The sequence below is a fragment of the Artibeus jamaicensis genome, unplaced genomic scaffold, assembly GCF_021234435.1.
Source record: "Artibeus jamaicensis isolate MK-2021 breed Jamaican fruit bat unplaced genomic scaffold, CSHL_Jam_final scaffold_537, whole genome shotgun sequence".
Classification (NCBI taxonomy): Eukaryota; Metazoa; Chordata; class Mammalia; order Chiroptera; family Phyllostomidae; genus Artibeus; species Artibeus jamaicensis.
The window spans coordinates 27,410,522-27,426,270 of record NW_026522047.1 but is presented as its reverse complement, the minus strand read 5'-3'; the positions used below and the strand labels follow the sequence as shown (position 1 = coordinate 27,426,270).

Here is a 15,749-nt window from a genome sequence, read left to right as displayed (position 1 = left end):
GGAGCGGGTGGGATATGTGCTTATTTTCATGTGCAAATTCATAAAGAAGTTCAGAAAGACTGTCCAGGAAGTGCGGTGGGAGATGGGGGGAGCCGGGACGCAAGGGGCAGGGTTGGAAGGCCAGGTTCCAGTGCTTTTACCCCTTCATGTTTCCTGTTTTCTGAAGCAACAGGACATATTTTCAGTTCAAAAAGTGAAGCCAAAAAATAAAACTAGAAATGGTAAGCTCTGTATATCTATGAACATTTAAAATATTTAAATACACCGAGTATGTCTAACTTATTTGAGGGACAAAAAATAATGTAAAACAATGATTCCAGTTGTCAAATAATAATATTTTTATGGACAGATTTTATGCGATTTCATTGTACTTTATGATTCTGAAAGTAACATGGGTTCTGTACTTTTTTGCTACATCTGTTTTGACTTTTTTTATATTGTTGTCATAGATAATCATCTGATTTTCTTTTCTTTTCAGTCCTGATGATATTGGGACCTGCTGGTACATCCTTCTTTCTGGTTCTGTGTTCATTAAGGAATCCATGTTTCTTCCAAGAAGCAGGTATGGTACAGACATTCTCTAATAGCTTATCTATAGAACTTGAAATCCTTCTGCAGAATTCCTTTCCCTTCCCAGTTCCTCTTCTAACATAAAGCAAAGCCATGCCTTGGGGTGTCAATGCATAAATTAAACAACACTAAGGAAGGGCTGTTTAATGTTATAAACACTGTTCCAATCTCTGTAACAAAGGGCAGGAACAAAAGACATGCTGGTGATGTGTCCATTTGTCACACGAACATGTCAAGCTAATTTAGGACACATTTATTCATTGGGAATAAAATCTGCCTCTATAACAGGCAATCTCGTAAACATCTATAGAGAGGAAAAGAAAGTTCATTGAGACCACTTGGGACTGGAAATGGAAAGTCAGGAACCGTCGTTGACTTTTCTGCCTCTCAGGACCATCTGGTCTCTCATTTTTGCATCTGTCTCTGGATTGGCTTCCCGCTCTCTAAGGCTATTAATGTCTTTCTCCCTGTGACTTTGGCTTGTATGTGCCAACTGTTGATTTATGACCTTATGTCCCTAATGTTTACACCATTTGACTAGTGCCTGTGGCTTTTCTTTGGATTCTTCAGGCTGCAGTCTGATTGGCTTGGCTCGGGGCCAGTGTGTCCCAGTTCCAATCAGCTACAGCCAAAGAGAGTTGGGCCTCATCTGCTACCAAAGTGGCTGTCTGTGCGTGGGTCCCAGACTGAGGGTGTCAGCCACTCAGTTCCAGTGGCTGTTTTTTTTTCAGCTGTGTATTTTTCACAAGTAAATACTTTCATCTTGACTAAAGATTAAAAAAAAAATTTAACCAATTAAATATCTGTATTTAAAATGACTGATTACATATTTTATTTAAATGGACTAAATCTACTAAAGACTAGTGCTCTCCTCTCCCCCCTCCTTCCCTTATCTGTGTATAACCTAGCCTAATATGAAAATGTATTCTTGCTAAACAATTCTGAGTGGGTCAAGGACAGGTTAAGAATCTATTTTAGAGACGTGAACAAACTTTTAGGACAAGTCGGAGTGGGTGACATAGGGAGAGGTAATTTGGGTGGTGCCGGGTGTGGCAGTAGGAGGCACAGAGACCAGCTGCTGGCGGCTAGAACGGCAGCGAAGCGGAGCCAAAGGCACATGGCGTCTGCTGGAAAACAACCTCGGGGCAGTTCCCTGGCCTGCTTGCCCCGCCGCTGCTCCAAGATCAGATTGGCAGGCGGTACTCTCTTTGGAACATGGCCCCGCAAGGGCGGGAAGCGCAATGGCCTGTTTGTTGGCTAGTCTTACAGTGACAGAGTGACAGGAACAGTCATTGTGTCAGTGGTGGCAGGAGGGGTGGTAGAAGTGGGAATAATTGTAGTAGCCGGAAAATGGTGACGGATAAGTAGCTGAGGCTTTGATGGTGCTTTCCGGTCACCATTTTAAATGCTTTGTACGTACTGAATCATTGAATTTTACAACTACCTTTTGAGGCGGATAAAATTGTTACCTGCATTCCATGACTGATGGAAACTCTGGCAGCGTAGAATTCCTGGAATTTTGTCTAGGAAGCTCGGAGTGACCCTGTGGAACAGCCCCTGTAATTGCAGAGTTGTGTTTCCCAGGGGAATGGAGGGCTGACCAGCAACGTTCGCCCACTCCTGCAAACAGAGGACCTACTGTGGGTCTTTCGTGGAGACTAAGTCTACCTCTGTTTCTGAACTTGGAGGAGGTGGAGGCAAAGCGAATGTAAGGACTGGCAGATTTTAAAAATTACATGTCATTATAATGTAAAATGTAATAATATCAATATAAATGATCAGAGATAAAGAAAAGGAAAAAAAATCACTTAAACTCTCTCATCCAGGATAATCAATCTTTGATATGTCAGTGTTTTTCCATATAGTCTTACATATGCATACTCTACATGCTAAAGAACTTATTCTATAAACAATTTAATTTCTTGCTTATTTCAGTTAATATGTATATGTACATGCATTGCTTCATTAATATTAAACACTCTGTAAAGACTTACTCTTTGTACATTTTTTAAATTTCATGTCCCATTTTTGAACTTTCCATAATTTAGTTAATGATTATGAAGGGTGAATTGTGCTGTAATGAATGCTCTTTCAAATGGATGCATTGGAAAGAGAGCAGAGGTTAGTGACTTCTGCGACACCTTGGTGCAAGGTCTGCGGTACCAGCTCAGTCCCCCCGCCAAGCCGCTAGCTCAGCGAAGAGCCCGCTGTGGTCTTCTTTTGACGACCAGCCATCCCTGGCTCGTCAAGTGACAGCTTGTTCTGACTTGTGGAAAGGAACCTAATGTTCAGAAAACTGTTGTTCTAAGGACTCGCAGTTCAGGCCTATTTCATGAACACATGTTTTGGACTCTATGTCTAATTATTTCAAAAGATGACATGAGTTACTCTTTCTCTGGCTGCATGTCAAATGCTTGCAAGTCAGGACTTTAATGGGATGAAGGAAGGAATGGTGTTTCAGACTGAATGACAGGCTAGTGCTATATATAGGCTATTCCTTCATGTTGCACCTGGTGACATTTGCTCTCTCCAAGTTGTTTGTTTCCTTTGGAGATGTTGCCTTAGGAATAGTGCTGAGATGGTTTTAATATGAAAGTGTCTCGACTGGTACTGTGCTCAAGGTTGACATCAGTGAGTCATTTCTATTTCTCGGTCCAGAAAACACCGAGGTTTGATTCAAGAATGACATGGCTTAGGTGTTAGTGATAGTCTGCTGGTTTTACAAAATAACTGGTTCACAGGTAATTCTCCACATTTACCATGTTTTTATCATGTTAGCCTAGAAATTGGTTATCAGTATACATGATGAGTACTTTGATCAGTCCCTTAAAAATTTCAACTCATTTTGACAGGTAATTCACCCTTACCAGTTAGTTACACATCAAAGTACTTTGAACAGCAGTTTCATATTTTTAACAACTTCTCGTGAAATTGCCTTGACACCTGATATCGTCACGTGAGAAGGGTGTTACACGCTGCAGAGACTCTGTCATTGGGCTTCCAGTTATCGTTAGCTTTATTCCATTTCTCAGTTGATGTTTAAGTCAGCATTTTGTGGCTTCATTACTTAAAGAATAATTTTCATTTCCTTTTTAGATAAAGATAATTTTGGTGGCATATTTTTACTTGGGTTGTTTGAACATGAATGTTATTCCTTGGCGAGATTTTTGACATTTATGCAGCATGTGACCGCCTGTGTGACTTTCAGTGACAAGAAGTTCCTCTTCCCACTCTAAGCAATGCCAGAAATGAAAATGTTGTTTTGAAGAGTTTTATTGTAATTCTATTAGATTTACCAAGTTTTGAAACATTGGTATTTGTACAAGTGTCTATAATGTCACTTTTAATATTGTTACATGTAATGTTGCCCTAAGATGGAGCTAAACTCTTTATTTGAAGTGCAACTTTTATTCTTGAAGCAGTGTCTAATTTATAGTTATATTTTTCTTGAAGTCTTATTTAAAATATATTTTGGTTCTTTATATGAGCGGAAAGATAGTGAACAAAGGTAATTTAGGAACACAGCAAAAGTTACTCTGATTCTCATTTAGGAAAATGCCAGAGGGGACGTTTGCCAGAGATGGTATCCAAATGGTATAAACCCTGTGTTTTTCCAAGCCTGTAAGCAAAGCAGTGTGGTCACTACCTTGAGCAAGTCATGTGCAGCACGGTTCTATGACATGCTCTATCCGCGGCAGGCCGAGGGTAGTGAAGGGTCTTGTAAGGGGGGTCCCCCACCCACCTAATTTTCCCAATGCATCATTTGCAATAGCAGTAGGGCTGGAAAGCAATAGATGAAAATACCCTTGTATAAAATAAAGTTGTAGGGTAGGAAATAGTTTTCTTAATGTATTTTTGTTTCTACCTAAGGGCAGGACAATATTAATAATGTTCATTGCTCTGCTTTGCTCTAAATCAGTGTATTTAAGGCACTGTAATAAAGATTGTTCCATACTGTAAATTTTCTCGCTTCTAAAACTGCCCAACTTTATAAATGCTGAAGCCTATTTTATAGTCAAGTCATAGTATAATAACTTAGATTAATGTTATTTTTTGTCTGCTGGCTTCTTTGGAAAGTTGAGAATTCTAATTTAGGTATTAAAGATAGGCTTGGACTGTATTTCTAAACTTTCAACTTGCTGTTTGGAGTATTTGTTAGAGAAGAAATAGTTTGCGTAAGTTGTATGTTAACTCATGGAGTTAGAATCTTTTTATACTAATACATAAGCCATTTTTACATCTATCTGCGAGAAAAACAGAATACTAGATGTTTAACAAAGCACTATTATTATATAGATGCTTCTTTGAATTTATCTTGGTCACGATCCTGGAAAACAATCACTGCTATTAAAGCATTAAGCCTGGTTTTCTCGGTAGACTCAATTTTATCATAGAGGCCTCCAAGAAAGGGCCTTTTAATAGAAATGGTCGTGCACACCATATTTAATCATAAACAATATCTTTATTGTTCTGGTAGTAAAATCTTTTTATGTTTTCACAAATAGAGCAATTAGTAAACCAGCTCTTCCCTTCCTACCGATGTTGTACCAGGGTAGGGGACATCAGATTGAAGGAAAAGATAAGCTTGGGCTGGCCAAGAGTCTAGGAAATTGGAAGATGCCAAGAGAAGGGTTGAAATTAAACCTGGGGGCCGGGGGGACTAGGCACAAAGACCTATATGGAGGGGTGGCTCTTCTGGTGCAGGGACATGCAGGTCTAGCTGCAAGGTTGTGTCCGGGCCAGACCTGTAGGCCGTCATCTGTGTGCAGCAGGTGTCAAGAGAAGTTACGCTCGTAACTGGCCAGCACTGTCAGTGGAAACTGATGGAATGCCATCGAAAGTTAGGATCGGTTCATGGGCCCCTTTCATAGTTACAGGTTACTCTGTCTCCTTCTAAAATAAGTTTGGTACCGTTCAGTTCTGAGGCATATGTCTGTGTTATTTAATACATTAATGAGCTTGTGTTAAGTCCTACTTCCCGTGTGGTCTCTGCATTAAGTTTTGGAGCTTACGGAGGAAGCAAGATGGTCTACTCCCTGCTGTCATGTAACTTAATTCCTGGTTGGGGAGATGAGGCAGTTCTCTGTGAAACAGGACAAGTTGCCCAGGAGTCATGAAACAGTACAGAACTAATTGACATAGCAAAGACTGCTAAGAATGCAAAAGCCCTTCAAAGATAGGGATAGGTATTTTAATGTGAGTGCATGGTAACCAAGAGTGGCTTTAACTTTAAGGAAGTTGAAGTATGGGGCTCATGGTTTTGATCGCCATGCCGTGGTTGGAAGCGAAAGCTGGACATAGCACAGAGCGTAAGTGATGGCACAGAACTAGGGTGGAAGGAGGGCTGTCCAGACATAGGCATGAGAATAGGAGCAGGTTATCTGGAATCAAGTGCAGTTTCGGACATGAACTAGTTGGGAAAGCACTGGTGACGTTGGCATTAATGGGAGGCCTAATTTACAAAGCTGCGTATCTTGGCTGGAGCGTTGGCAAATTAGGTCTCAGGTAACACCGGCAGGAGGGTGGGAGAAATGTGCACATCACTTATTTGTACCGTGTTGGCTGAGTCCATTTGCAATTAGTGCTTCTCTTTTATTGACACCAAATATGTCCACAATTTAAAAATGAAAATTACGCTGTGGTACTCTCGATGATCACATTTTAAATTAGAGCTGGCAGCTTTAATGAGAGTAAGTGGGGGAACAAGACATTTAACTAATCAGTTCTGAGAGGCTGGAATACTATTCTCATTATGATTCTCATGACAAACAATGAGCTACTTGAGTTTAAAAATCGCAGCCTGCTTTACGCTTGCCCGTGCTACACGATACGTTAATTGATTGTCCTGAGAACTTGGTAGTTTTTACAGGGAGAGGGGGAAACAGTGGGTGAATGATTCTGTGTGCAGGAGGGAGTGACGGCACATTTAAAGACTATTCTTTATTTCACGCAAAGAGCTGTATAGGATTAGAAAGTCGTACTCCTGAAAGAGTACAGATTTGTTATAAATCACGTGACGCCTTATTGGAAAAGGCAGCGTGGCATTTAAAAAAGAATTCACTGGTGAGTTATGCTGTGGAAGGGCAGGTGACTTTAGGGGACATTCAATGCGTCCAAAAAGTGTGAAGAGAAGTGAGGATGGGCACTGTGGACATTGCGCTTTACCGGTGGGATTTACCTTCAGGAGCAGGTGAGACCACAGCACTGGGGGCACAAATTGTAAGCATGGAGAGGAAAGAGCGGTTATTGAAGAAGAGATGGGGGGGAAGCTACAGATTATCATAAAAGTGTCCTCACTGAGTTTTAAAAATGATGTATTGGTCCTAGATTCCTTCCCTCCTACCCTGTGGAGAAACATGGGAAAAAAACAATTAAATGAGGTGATACATAAGTTTCTCAGAAGTTTTCTCTATAGCCAGCACTATTAGAAGTTGTTTATTTCTTTAAAAGAAAAAAAGATCCCCTCCCTCCTTTCAAGGGAAAACAGAAGACTTTGTTTAATTCACATTTGGAATGACCTACAGTTAGTGGGTAATGGCTGAAGGAGTGGGTGCCAGTAAGTTGTACAAGAACTGTTTGTCTCAGACAGTGTCTCCTACCACCCGTTACTTTATTTTGAAGAAGAAAGTGTTTGGGGACCATATGTAATTAGCCAGATAATGGAAACAGTCAGGGAATCATGGAAATGTTACATTTATTTTCACTTAAAAATGTTGAACTTGATCTACACATACAAACATAAATGAATAACTGAATATAGAGTTGGATCGAAATATATACAGATGTGCACAGAATCGTCTTTCCTGTGTGTCAGTCACACACAGTGTTGGACTTGACTGTTTTCTCCTGTCTTCTACAGTTATTGCCCCCCGCAACCTAATCGGCAGCAGTTTTAAAAAACTAATATATCTGTACCAAGACAGCCAAAGTGTTCTGCTTCATCTGTTAAGTAATTATTAAGTTACAGAGATAGCTATCAAAAATGAATGGTAATTGTATGGTTCTTTAAGAATATTGGTGTGTAAAATCTAATCACCACAAGAGGTAGTATCCTGAAAACTTCGTATCTTAGGAGCATTGTTTACCCAGAAGATTATCAAAAGTGAAGAGCAAAATGACTAGAGCTAATTTCTAGAATGAAACATTACTCTAGGCTATTAGTTGTGTCTTTTCCAGAGAGTCCTCAACTTGCTGCTTCATTGATATTAATGAGCCAGTCTGTCCTGGCCACTTTTCTGAATTGCTCACCCGCACCCCCTTATATGCGCATCCTTCTGCCTGACTCATTCATCCTGCAAATAGGAAGAGCCCTTTATGTGCTTGCCTGGAGTGTGGTGCTGAAACACACAGAGATCGTGCTCGGGGCACCAGAGCCAGGAGATTAGCCAATGCTGTCAGAAGGAAGAGCGGTCAGCTTGTCTGGTGCCACAGGGACATTCATTCAGAAAAGTGGCAAAGGAGACCTGACCTTTGGATTTAGCAACATGGAGGTCAGAGGTGGCCTGAGCGGACACACCAGCCACAGGGCAGTGCTGGAGCCGCCTGCCGAGACAGCGGGGAGATAAGAACTGGCCAAAGAGATTTCATCATTTTGAGCAATTTTACTGTGAAGAAAAACAGGGAATTGAGGCTAGTGGCTGGGAGTTGTGAAATCAAGAGGGATTTGTTTCTTTAAAATTAGAAGCTGCTACTGCGGGTTCGTGTGTTGATAGAAATGGTCCCATAGAGAAGAGTAAATAGATACGGCAGGAAGAGGGGAGGTCATTGCAGGAGAAGATGAAACCCACCAGGTGGAGAGCTGTCAGCGTTGGGAAGAGTGAAAGAACATCATCACTCCTTTACGTGGATTTAGGGTGAAAGGTGTAGGTGTGTGCATTTGGGAGGTCGATGGTAGGGATTTAGGAGTTGTAAAGAGAGAGAAATGTCGTTGAAACAAAGGTAGTGCCGAGTGCCCGGCCGGTATTTGTTGTCATAGACTGATGTCTCTGTGTGTGTGTGTGTGTGTGTGTGTGTGTGTGTGTGTGTGTGTGTGTTTGTGTGTGGATCTGTTTCCTATCAACTTCCAGCTGTTAGGGACCAGCCTGGAGGAGGTGGGTGGTTGGGCGTTGCTGGAGTCTGCCCTTTGCCATTTGCAAACACTACAGGAGAGAAGGTGCAAGAGCCAAAGGTGTGCGTGGCACACCTGCCTGTATCTTATGTGAATTTGCTCCAGGTCCCGTGCACTGTGGGTACCGTATCTGGAATGCACCAGATGCTTTTCCTGTCTCCAGTGCCTTTAATAATCGGTGTGTCTCCAACTGTGGAAATCTCCGTGAGTCTCAGTGCTGCCCTCTCCTTTGTCCCCTGACAGTTGGTTTTTTAGTGAATAGCGGTCGAGAGTTAGAAATGACAGTATCGAGCGAGTCAGCTGCCTCTCTCACCTCTGCGCTGCCTTTGTTCCCACGTCACCTGCTCTACTGGAGTAGCTCCCGATATGCCTCCTCTCCTTCCACGGTGTCTCCAGGTCATTGTTAAAAAGCACTGACCTTTTCTTGTTGATCCCTTGCATAGTGAGCTTAATTGTCTTCCAGCTACCAAATAGATACAATCCAGGCTCCTTAGTGAGGGGTATTGGGCAGCTCAGATGTGTTTCCAGCCTACATTACTCCTTACACCTCCGCAGTTACACAGGCCAATTGCAGCTGGAGCGTACCTTCCCCAGACTGCCTGGGATATCCACCTCATTGTTGCCACCTGTGCCCCCACTCACCCCGTTTTATTTACTTTGGGAGCCCTATTTTTGTGTTCCCATCAGATCAATTCTTTGATATATGTACCTGACTAAGATTTTTCAAGGGCATTGTCTGTATAATGTATATTTGCTTCCTCAGTGTGTAGCACATAGCAGGCATTTAATAAATATTTGTTGAATCATTAGTGGCTGAGGACTCTATTTTAACTTGCTCTTTAAAATCACTTTTTAAAAGATTTTCATAGTATTATGCTAACATATTCCCTTTAAAAAATAGTAATTCAGTAACCCATGACATGTTGGGTGTCAGGTTAACGTAGAAAAGAAAAGTCAGGGTGAAGCTGAAGCTGCAGCCTCATGGAAGTGGCGTATGAGAAGCTGGTATCGGTCCATCTGCGCAGGGGTGCAGAAGAAGGGGAAGAAGGCAACTGGGTATCATTTTGCTAGTGTAGCAAAGTTAGTTTTAGCTGCATAAAACCATCACATAAACACAGGAGGAGCTCCTGTCTCTCTACTGTACGAGAACCCCGAAGGGAGGTCCCAGATGGTCTGGTGGCCCCAGATTACAAGCTTCCATCTTTCTTCTCCGCTCCAGGGGCCTCTGTTCCCAGCATAGGGTGACTGCTGAGCTCCGCTATCAGGTCTGGGGTAGAAGCTAGAAGCAGGAGGAAAGGCAGACGAGCAAGCGTGTTAACTTCCATCCAAACTGGATTTTCTGGAAACATTTCTTTTTATAGTTCATTGTACAGAATGTAGTCAGATGGCCACTTTGGGCCACCCAGGAGCCTGAGGCACGTAGTGTTTTATTCTGAGATGCAATGTGCCCCACTAAAAATAGCAATTTAAAAATATCCTTCTAAGGAGAAAGAGGAGAATGGGTGTTGGAGTAGACAACCAGCAGCCTCTATTCTACTTGCTCTTTGGTTTCCCCTCACATTCTCTTAGTTTGTCAATGGCCTTTCTTTGCTAGATCCTCCTTCTCCTCAGCCCTGGGCTCGCACTCGAATGAGCTCAGCTGCACCCCTTCAGGTCTTACATCATCTACAATTCCTATTTGTCCTCCCCAAAGTTGACTCGAGTCCAGGTATCCCCATGACACATACGTCAAAGATTTTTGACGTATATCGTGGGAAAGAGTTACAAATAAGGCAAATAAAATTATAAGGCGTGTGAACTTGGTTTGACTAGACATCTTAAAGGGAGGATTTTGTTGCAGTTGATGTTAGTATATTGTGTTACATTTGAGACACGATCAATCTCTAATAAAGGAATAGAGTAAAATATGTAAATGAAAAGTGGGATATACTGAAATGTTCCTCCTTCAGGGATTCATTGTACTTTCAGCTTCAGTACGAAACAGCTTCATCCTGGAAAGCCAACGTGATTTTAGCATTTCTTAGGCCACCCCTGCCCCTTTTAAATCATATTCTGATGTGATACCTGATGCACGGAATGAAACTGTTCTCTGGAGAGGGAGTTCAATTGCTGGATCAAGTTGGGAATTTGGTTGCTATAACTACAAGTTCACAGATGTGCTGGACATAAATGCAAGCTTTCCTAGTCCTTGGAATGCTGGCTGTTGTAGGGCCTTAACAAAGTAAGTAGCCTTCCAGAAAAGGACTTTGCTGTTTCTGTGTGTTTAGTTGATGTGATATCACAGGTCATCTGAGGCTTGAGGTGTTCGGTCAGGGAATTTGCTGTTTATGATCCTTGGCGTAAATGAGTGAGTTCACCCTGGAACTCCTTCTTTGCAGTGATGTTTGGATTCCTCTTGCAGAAGTAAAAGTTATTATCTTTCACAAAGGTTTTAACGTCTGACATGTGTCTGTCAGTGAAATATACAATATTGTGTTTCTTGGTAAAATGTTTGAGTTGTTTATCTGCCGCTAGGTGTGGAGAAATTCATGGCCCTTGTTTGTGCCACAGTTGTTTGGGGGTAGAGGGGGGTCGGAGGAGTGTGTGCATTACCGTTTTACCTTATGAATTTGAAGTCTCTTACATATACAGCAACTAAGTTTGTTTTTGTTTAAAGAAGCATCTTTTCAGTATTGGGAGCACTAACAAACTAGCAAGAGGGAGGATGTTGTTGGGAGAGACCGATGTGGACATGCATTATGCTTGGTGAAATTGGAACGTCTCTGTAAAACTGAAATGTCTCATTAGTCATAGTTCAGGGACCCTCTATTTTTATCATGAATTAAATTTTGTATACATGCACATACATGCATGTATAAATAATATAAATATATTTATATATAATTAAATATATGTTAAAGCCAGCAAAATTATATATTTGCATGTTAAAATAAGTGTATTCTATGCTGTCTGTCCAACTTTATTTTTTGGATGTACTGAAAATTGTTTTAAAATAATACTGAATAATAAAACAGTTGAAACATATAATGTGAAGTAATAGCTTAGACATGTATATCATCAGTTTGTGTTAGAGTTTAAATATAATATGGATTTTAAAACTACCTGCTTAATATTTATTACTGATTAGAATATGAACCAAAACATTAAAAATTATTGGTTTCTTTAGATATATCTTACTTTTGCCGCACATTTATGGTTTCAGAGGGGTTATATAAAAAAGCCATTTCTTGTATTGACATTCATGTATTATAGATCTACCTAAACATTAAATCACTATTTTCTTAGTTATACATTTGCCTAAGTTTTCTTAGCCAGATTTTTCATGATCAGGATACTTTTTCCTTTATGTTTTATCGATGGCTTACTTTATGTTTTATAGCACTGAACTGCTTAGTGCGTTAGTTTCATTAGACATGACTGTTATACTCAGAAACGGACTCATAGATTTAACTCATATGTGGAACCTGAAGAAAAATAGAAACACACAAAATAGAATCAGGCTCACAGCCCCAGAGAGCAGACTGGCGGCTCCAGTGGGGAGGGTGCAGGGCTGAGCAGTACGGCCACGAGTCACAGAGTCATCCGGCATGTGAAGTGAAGCGGGGGGAGTGCAGGCAGGGATACTGGGGTAACTCTCTGTGGCGCCGGCTGGACACCGGGAGTGTCGGGGGGACACCTAGTGAAGCATGCACCACGCTGTGCACCTGAAACTAATGCAAAATGATACTGAATGTAAACTGCAACTGAAAAAGAGTTTTTTAACCTAAAGAAGATAACTTTGTTATTTCTTAATTAAACACTTTTATATAATATAAAAAATTAGGCCTGTGGTCAAAATCTTTCAAACACTTCTTATTTTTAAAAAATATATATTTTTTGGTGAACACACAATACAATACACAGATGATGTATTATTCAATTACACACTTGGAACCAATATCACTTTATTAACCAGTGTTACATCAATAAATTCAATTAAAAACAAAAGAAAAAATAAAATGAAAATAAGTAATAATTAATTTTTGCTTCATTAAGGTGAATTTAGGAAACCTTCATTAAGTATTTATACTTAATTCAGTTTTTCAAGTAGGAAAACTTTAGGTTTAGAGTAAGTAATTTCATTGGTCTAAATCATATATATTTGAGGATTTATATGTGTCTATATATCTCAGAGGTCTTCTTCTGGAATGATGGATTACATGGTACAAAGTAATAAATAATGGTTATTAAGAATATTGAGGCCCTTTCAGTTTACCACTCTGTTACTTGATCTTGAATTTTAATATAATTTTGGGAACACAGTGAGGCGTTTCTGTGAATAGGGTCTTTAGGGTTTATAATCGTTACCCCATGTAAGTGAACTTAAAGAAAATTTTTATATATAGTTAGTTTCGTGTATGCAGTCATCATTGTAGCTAAAGAGATTTTTCTCCATTGATTGTTGATGTCAGAGTATGATGTAATTATAGTCCTTCAAATACAGTAGTGAAGCGCTGCATTACTCAAGCCCTAGAAGTAGGAGTTTTAGTTTTTCTAAGGATGCACTTGGGGAACAGTAAGCAGGAAAGGCCCTGCGATCAAGTCCTAGCGTTTGCAGTGAAAATCGTTAGAAGACAGCATGGGCAAGACTCTGAAAGATGATCGACCGAATCAGTGGTTTCCAAACTGAGCTAGTTACTAGATTCACTTGGCCTCAGAATGGGCAACGTACTGAGTCCGGTCTTTAGAGATTGCTTTTGTTCAGTACAGTCTGGATTGGACCTTCTTACACTGTCATTTTTAAAGCTTACGAGCAGGTGGTGAATGAGATTGCAATTGAGAGCTTGGGCTAATGACTATGAAACTGACATGGAACCATAGAAGTTTTAAGGTCTGTAGAATGAGAGGATCCTGGAAGATTTGGTAAACGTGAGCCAGAGACAGGTATGCTATCAAAACTGCTTTGGTGTGCCAAGGCTAGGGGCCTGAGTAGTACTTTCACAGAAATAGAAGCTAACAGGTCACACGGGGGAGTAATTTAGAAGGATTAATTGATGGAACATAGTGGCGGAAGTTAGAGACAAGGGTGAAAACGGAGTAAAAGATGGTCCCCATGCTTGAAACATGGGTGTCTGGCAGAGAGATGCTTTTGAATGCTATCACCAAATCCGAAGAGGATGAGTGGCTGGACATCAGAGTTTAAATGAACATATTGGTTCAGGCATATTGTGGTGCTTGCTCTGACAGATGGGGAGAGATACAGGGGATGTGGAGAGATGATGCAGGCATCGACTCCCCTGGAGAATGTTGGGGTTATGGTGGGTCAGGGTGGAGCGGTAGGTAAATAGGGAGAATGCGGGAGCAAAAAAAAAGAGATGCTTCTCGGGACAGACAACTAAAATTGTACTTCACAGACCATCCCTGTGCAGAATTATCTCATGACCTATTTTGAGCAAGTCATGCAATGTGTAAATAGAGGGCAGATGTCATAAGTCCTATTGAATTTTATGACAGTGTAGTGTTAATATTTTATAAAACATTAATTTGAGAAGAATGGCTTGGGTTTTTAAAATTTTTTGGATTCAATGAATGTTCAAGATCATCTGTCTTTTTACGAGGACATGTCTTTTCATTACCTCTTGAATAAGTAAATACCTCGGGGGTGGCATTGTTAAGAAACTGCCAAACTGGTTTCCTCAATGGCTGTAACATTTTTTACACCCCCCAGCAGATTCGGAGGGTTCTGGTGGTTCCAACCTTCTCCAACACTTGATATTGTCAGCGTTTTAATTTTCACCACTCTAGTAGCTCTGTGGTGGTAATCTCACTGTGGTTTTATTCTGATTTCTCTGAAAACAGTGTGATGGGGAATTTTTTAAATGCTTAATGGGCCATTCATATACCGTTTTTGGTAAAACGTTACTTCACCCATTTTCAACACATTTAAAAAAATGAATTTTGCTCAGTAAAGAAAATTGGATTGACTTATAAGTATTCTTTGTTTTCTGGATACAATTCCTTTGTTGGATATATTTTGCAAAGATTTCCTGCCAATCTGTGGCTTGCTTTTTCTCTTGATTTTTTTTTTCATTTTTATTTTTTTAAATTAAATTACAGTTTACAGTCAGGTGCTGGGGGAGGAGGGAGGTGACTCCTGCCCTGGAGCAACACACCTCAGTCTGTGACAGCACGTGAGTCATCTGCACCTTTACTCCAATGGCCCAGGCAGCTGACTCTTCCGCAAAATGTGAGCTCAATGACATGGTGGAAGAGCAGGGAGGGGGGTTGGGCTACTGGATCCACCTAGGCTGATGCTGTGTGGGGGGCTGTGCTCAGCCCCGGAAACATGGCTTCTGTGTGTGGTGGGGAGGGACTCAGCACAGGGACCCTGGGGGCTGAGTCTCCAGCTCTCCACAGAGCCACACATCCCAGTCTCTCCTCACATGCGACCAGTCTGCTCAGAGCTGCCTCCCTCCACTGGAGTCCAGAATGAGTGGGTACAAATGAGGTTTTGGGTGCTGATCCGTTAAGAGGGTGCCTGGGTTTCTAGCAGATTCCTATCTCTCACCAGGACAGAATGTTGTCTTATAACAGCCAAATGTTGTGTGGGCTCCTCTTCTGTGGCCAGGTGCTCTGGGCTGCAGAGTCCAGTGTGGGGTTAAGACAGCATGCCTCTTAGGGGGGACCTTGCAGCTGAGATACCCTCTCAGATTCTCGATTTCAATCGCCACACGTTGGTGTGGGGTCAGCCCTTTTCATCTCCACCCTTCCTACCAGTCTCTGTGCGACTTCTGTAAACATTCGGTTATCAGGCTTTTGTTCAGCTTGTCTTCCGTTGGTTATTCAGGTTGATTGTACTACATTTTAGTTGTACAGTTTGGTCCTGGGAAGAGGCGAGAGTAACTTCCACCTGGTCCACCATCTTGGATCTCTCTCCACTTTTTTCTTAATTATGCCTTTTAAAAGCAAAAACTTTGCATCTTAATGATGTCCATTTGTTAATGTTTTCTTGTATAGATTGTACTTGTTGGTGTCCTTTTAAAGAAATCTTTTCTTAACCTGATGTTATAAAGGTTTTCTCATGTTTTTGTTC

At 41.1% G+C, this 15,749-nt stretch overlaps 1 protein-coding gene across 7 annotated transcripts in view; it reads left to right on the top strand.

Annotated features, from left to right (window-relative positions):
- RAPGEF2 (Rap guanine nucleotide exchange factor 2) overlaps positions 1-15,749 on the top strand; it is a 220,172-nt gene that overhangs the window by 84,641 nt on the left and 119,782 nt on the right. For all 7 annotated transcript variants that reach the window (XM_037125696.2, XM_037125694.2, XM_037125695.2 and 4 more), the window contains exon 4: positions 479-562. In XM_037125696.2, coding sequence (XP_036981591.2) covers positions 479-562 — 84 coding nt within the window. The remainder of the gene's footprint in view (positions 1-478; positions 563-15,749) is intronic.